This window comes from Psammomys obesus, unplaced genomic scaffold (genome assembly GCF_907164565.1).
Source record: "Psammomys obesus unplaced genomic scaffold, mPsaObe1.curated_primary_1811, whole genome shotgun sequence".
NCBI classification, from domain to species: Eukaryota; Metazoa; Chordata; class Mammalia; order Rodentia; family Muridae; genus Psammomys; species Psammomys obesus.
Window position 1 is genome coordinate 18,878,113 of NW_026596039.1, and position 6,067 is coordinate 18,884,179.

Sequence of the window (6,067 nt, forward strand, 5' to 3'; positions counted from 1 at the left end):
TCTGTGGGTGCCGAGAGCCTGGAGAGCTGGGCAAGACGGGCCAGGCTCAAACCTGGTCTCTCTAAGCAACTACGAATCACGCCACGACGTCGCGGTCTGAGCCCAGGGAAGGCGCGGTGCGTGGCCGCAGCCAGCGTCTCCCACACTCTGCTGACCATGCACTGGCTGTCCTTGAGGAGGAACGTAGGGAGAGGAAGGGAGGGGGTCCCTGGAGGGCTGGAGGAGCGAGGCCCCAGGAGGCGGAAATCTCTTACCTAGGGAGGGGTCTAGGGACGCCCTCGAGCTGGAACCCTGAAGGTTCGGGGACCAAGCTTGAATTGGCGTTTGCACCTCAGAGTTTTTATTTAGGTTGCTCCCGCATGAGGGCTGGTTCAGGGAGAACCGATGGCGACTTCGGGAAACTTGGCCTCCCAAATCACCCCGGCGCTGTGACCGCATCCGCCGAACACCAGCGCTAGATGCTCAAGGCGGGCTGGGCTGGGACACCGACAAGTCACGCAGAGTTGGGGCGGGGCCTGGGCGAAGGGGCGGGGCCTCTCCGGCTCCCAGGCGGAGCTTCTGCTAAAGGCGCGGAGCACAAGGCACCGAGGGCGCAGAGTAGAGCAGCGCTACCCTGAAGAAGTCTGGGCTGCAGACTGCACGTTCCCAGCCCACCCTCCAGCTTCCACTCGGTGCCCGCATCCCGACCTCTGCCAGCCCTCGCCCGGCGCGCCCCGCGGCCATGCAGCGCCGGGCTTGAGGCTGCCCCATGGCCAAACCTGCGATCCCAGCTACGACGGCGCATGGAGAACTTCCGTAAGGTGCGCTCGGAGGAGGCGCCGGCGGGGGACGGCGATGAGGGTGGCAGCCCGAGCTCCGGCCCTTTCGCAGATCTGGCGCCCGGTGCTGTACACATGCGGGTCAAGGAGGGCAGCAAAATCCGCAACCTGCTGGCCTTCGCCACCACCAGCATGGCGCAGCCAGCCACGCGCGCCATCGTCTTCAGCGGCTGCGGCCGGGCCACCACCAAGACCGTCACGTGCGCCGAGATCCTCAAGCGCCGCCTGGCGGGCTTACACCAGGTCACGCGGCTGCGCTACCGGAGCGTGCGCGAGGTGTGGCAGAGCCTCCCGCCCGGACCCACGCGGGGTCAGACGCCCAGCGATCCGGCCGCCAGCCTCAGTGTGCTTAAGAACGTACCGAGCCTCGCCATCCTACTTTCAAAGGACGCGCTGGATCCGAGACAACTTGGCTACCAGCCTCCGAGCCTCAGTCCTGGTCCTTCGTCCCCTCCTACGGTGTCGACGTCCAAGAGGAGCCTGGGGGAGTCTGCTGCTGGAGAAGGCACAGCTAAGCGGTCTCAGCCTGAGCCAGCAGCTGAAAACGAGGACCAGACTGCCCGAGAACTCCCGGCTCTGAGCCACCTAGACCAACTGGATCTTATATCCTCAACACCCCTACTTCCACACCAACCTTTCACGTCTGGGTTTCAAGAGACCCATGTTCCTGGACACAGGTCCTCAGAATGACAGCATGGATCCACAGGACAGGGAGCGAGGATCTCAGAAATCCAAGGAAACTTTGTGGGGCGAGTTGCCAGAAGCCACAGAACTCCACCCACACCTTTTCTAGGCCATCCCAGGATTTTTATTTATTTATTTATTTTTTTAGGGAAGCATGGTGGGTAGTGGAACTCTTGAGCCTTCTTGGGGACCCAGATGTTAAAAATGCCCAGCATGCATGAAGGCTCTTGAAATCATCCTTGCTGTTAACCGAGAGCAGGAGCTGTGACGCTGATTCCTTCAGGGTGGCCACGTTGAAAATGTTCAGGCCATATTCTGCCCACCCAACCCCTAGCAATTCTCTTTTTACCTTTCCTTCCTCTTAGCATCACCCCCCCCCCCTTGCATGGTGGCAGAGAAAAGACCCAGGACAAAACTTGCCATGCCTCCTCCCCTGGGTGCTTGGAGTCTTGCTTCCAATAAAACAAACATGAAAATGGCTCCGTCCCCAGTTTTGTTTTATTTTTTTTCTTTACCCACTCGTCTGTGCAGAGACCACTTTGGCATGCTTGCCTTAAGCCCTATTAGCCTTTTGAGTCTTCAAGGTCAGACACAGATTCTGGGCAGCGTCAAAATGTCTAAGAGGGACTTGTGCTGGGGCAGGCTGGGGTCTGTGTCCCTGTTGCATGCCCACAAAGGGAAAGGAGGCAGTCTTGCTGCTTTCCTGGGAGGGGGAAGAGGGAGAGAGAGCTGGAGGCGGCAGCCTGCCGAAGCTGGCAGACCATGCTAAGGTTCTAACCTTGCACCCTCCTCCCAGTAGACATACTTACCCAGAGGCAGGCACAAAGCCCCATGAGGAGGAGCTCCCCTTCACTGCCCTCTCTCTGCAAAAGGACAGCACACCCTTGGGAGAGGGGGAGGAGAGAAACAGCACAAATCCACTGCTGGAAATTACTATTCAGCAGAGAAGCTTGGGCTGTGAATCACTGCAGGCTCCCTGATAAGCTGCTGCCTCCAGCCCTGCACAGCTGTGTGTTGAGAGATAACGGCCTCAGATGCCTCTCAGCCCAAATCCAAGTCCGGAGGGGGTGGGGGTATGCTGTGTGCTGGAAGTCGGGGAGCTGTGCAGCATACAGCTCAGGATCTTTAGAGCGGACGCCAACCCATGGAACTTAGCACCTCTGGAAAGGAGATGGGAGAGAATAGATTTGTAAAGTCACTTTGCTTGCAGAACCTTGAAATAAATCCTACTGGTGAGGACATTGGTTTCTACAGCTGATGGGGGGGCTCCTTGGGGAGGTCTGTTCTCTCCTTTCAATATATCTGTTTGTGCTTTGGATCACTGAGTCCTGTCATCCAGACTGTCATTGCCCTGCAACACCACCCCCCCTGACTTATTTATTTTTTTTTTAGAGGAGGTCTTTCTATGCAGCGCAGGCTGGCTGGGAACTGATCCTCCTGCGCCAGCCTACCGAGTGCTGAGATTACAGGTGTGTAACTAGCCCAGCTCTAGGGATTTAGATGTGTTTGTTGATCCCTCTCATTGATGGAGCAAGAAGCATGGGAAAAATAAAAACTGGGCTGGGAGCCGGGCGTGGTGGTGTATGCCTGTGATCCCAGCACTAGAGGAGGCAGTGGATCTCTGTGAGTCTGAGGCCAGCCTGGTCTACAACAGGTGAGTCCAGGACAGCCAAGGCTACACAGAGAAACCTTGTCTCAGAAAAAAGAAAAACAAACAAATAAAAATCAGAAAACTGGGCAGGGGATGTAATTCAGCTGGTAGAGTATTTGCCTGGCATGTATAAAGTTTCATTTTTGATTCCCAGCACCACATAAATTTGTCATGGTGGCATATGCCTTTAATACCAGAATCCTAGAGATGGGGACAGGAGTATCAAAAGTTAAAGAACATCCCTGGCTGCACATGGAATTTGAGGCCAGCCTGGACAAAGGGTCTCAGAAAAGAGTAAACTATCCAGGCAACTGAGGTACCCTGGACTACTGGGCTTCCCAAACTAAAGAAAATGATTAGATTTAGGAGTCTGGAACGCTAACTGCCCACGGGGGCCTTGCTTGGATGACTGCCCTGATTCCAGGACTCTAAGCAGAGTCTACCAGGCGTGTCAGGAAGGCAACGCTATGGAGGCTTTTTTCATGGGCCATGTGAGTCTCCTTTCAGCCTACAAACATGTTCTGGGATGGGGAAGAAGGACATGCTTCATGTAGCTTCAGACTTATCCTGCTCCCTTGGGAGAAAACAAGCCATTATCAGCTTTCTTTTCTGCATCCCTACCAAAGCCAGCAGGTTTGCTATCCAGGCTTTTCATGAGTGTGTTAACACATCAGTCAAGCCACATCTGTCAGTGCCCACTTCTGCCTTACTGATCCTCTGGCCCTGCTGTCCCTTGAGCAGTTTCCAAAGGGAGGACACATGTCCCAGCCCCCCTTCCTCCCCATCACAGAGGCTGGACTGGGAACTTGAGAAGCCCCTGCTTAAGGAAAGGTCGTGGATGGAACACCTCAGAGACAGTGTCTTCTTCAGGAAGGGACTGGTGGTAAAGTGGGAGAAAGAGGGAGTCTCTCTTGTGAGGCCTCCATCTTTCCAGTCTTGGTCTCTGTTTTGTAAACTTTCCCTGGTGGATGGGAACAAGCACCTACCCACCCTAGGGTACCAGCAACATGATGGCCAGAGATGATTGCACCCAAGTCTAGCTTGGAGAACGAACCAGTTTATTGGGTTTTCTTGCAGAACATGAGTGAGGGGTTACTTGCACGAGTGTGGGTGACCCCGAGCAGCCCCACCGCTGAAAAGTCTCACGCCAGCATGGACGACAGCTCTCCCATAGCTGCACACATGGTGTCCCCCTCCAGTTAACCGTGTATACACTCAGCACCTGCTGAGCCCACGAGCCCACATGCAGCTGGGAGCAGAACTGTGCACTGTGGAAGCCAGGTGCAGGAGGGAGGCGTGGCATCGCAGGTGAGGGAGTGCCAACAAGCCTGGTGTGAAGTCACTCGTCTACAGCTGCTTCTGATGACTTCGGTTCGGTAGTTATGCGTGGAGCACAGTGTTCCCTGAGCCTGGTGCTTGCCTCCATCCCTGTGGTACTCGGGTCACAAAACCAAAATCCATTCAGGAACATAAAAGCATGATGTAACGCACAATCAGATGATGGATGGCCACTCAACTCACTTTCATTGTTCTGTTGTTGTGTCAACTTCCAGTCCAGGTACAGGGAGGGGGTAGAATCACAGAATAATCTGACATTGCTTCAGCCTCCCCCCACCAGTCTATTTCAGAGAAGGAAGAGTAGTGTATGAACACTCTTGTTTATGCATGCCTGTCCTGCCAGCTCTTAGGAGACAGAGGCAGGAGTTTGGAGAGTTCAGGGCTAGCCTAAGGTACACAGTGAGTATGAGGCCAGCCTGGGTTATGTGGTAGAACTTTGCCTCATAAAAAAGGGGATAGGGTAGTGAGGAGGGGGTAAATAAAAGCCAAATATAGTGATGTATATGTACAAGCAGGTCACAATAAAACCTACAATGTTGTAGGGTAGAAAATAAATAAATAAATAAATAAATAAATAAATAAATAAATAAATAATAAAAAATACTTTTAAATGAAAAAGTAAGCCAGGCAGTGGTGACACATGCCTTTAATTCTAGCACTTAGAAGGCAGAGGCAAGACGATCTCTGAGTTCAAAGCCAGACTGGTCTATAGAACAAGTTCCAGGACAGCTAGGCCTACATAGAGAAACCCTGTCTAATAATAATAATAATATTAATGATAATAATGTGGGTTGAAAAGAGCAATTGGAGATTGAAAGCTACAGGGAGGTAAGAGCCGAGACTCTGGTCATGGGACTGGAAACAGGGCATGTCTTAGAGTTACCAAGGCTAAGCAGCTTGCTACCATTACAAGCAGGAAAAAGAAAGAAGGCCTTTTGAGCATTTGTCCTGGCCTGGCCAGCTCTTGACCTGCCTTTCTGGCATTCCAAGAAAGACACCTTTCAAGGACCAAACAGAATGGGGGAGTGAATAAGCTTCATTTGCCATAAATAAGCTGTGCACTGGCCATGAATGCGCCAGGTGTATTCACTTTCTAGAGAAGATGCCAGACACAGGCTCACCTTCAACCTTTCACCTTCAACCTTTACCCTCTGTTTTCCTAACCTCTTTACTTGGTCCATTTTTTGTCATTATTCTAAGCAACAGGGACAATCTAATTCCCTTTATTTCACCTAGATATTAGAATGCATACAGTGTCAGGCAGGGGTGATTGAAGAAAGCGGGCTAAGGGCAGAGCTGGAAAGGTGGGCCAGTGGTTAGCTGAGCTCACCGCACTTACAGACACACAGGTAGATGCTAAAGGTCTGCTACCTCCCGCTCCGGGGGCCCGGTGCAGACCCTGGACTCTGCAGAGTCGCCTCCACATACATGTACATGCTCTCTCCACCATCACCATACACACATCAGTTAAATGTTTTCTTAAAAAAAAATAGAGCTGGAAAGTTGGCTCAGCGCATAGGGACATGTAGTGCTACTGTAGAGGACCTGGGTTCGGATCCCAGCACCCACCTGGCAG

At 52.9% G+C, this 6,067-nt stretch overlaps 1 protein-coding gene across 1 annotated transcript; it reads left to right on the plus strand.

Moving 5' to 3' along the window:
- The first annotated feature begins 591 nt into the window (after positions 1 to 591).
- Positions 592 to 1,970, plus strand: Rpp25 (ribonuclease P and MRP subunit p25). The gene has a single exon (XM_055622427.1). It carries the CDS (start codon positions 783 to 785, stop codon positions 1,506 to 1,508), a length of 726 nt encoding a protein of 241 aa, XP_055478402.1. The 5' UTR covers positions 592 to 782; the 3' UTR covers positions 1,509 to 1,970.
- The last annotated feature ends 4,097 nt before the right edge of the window (positions 1,971 to 6,067 follow it).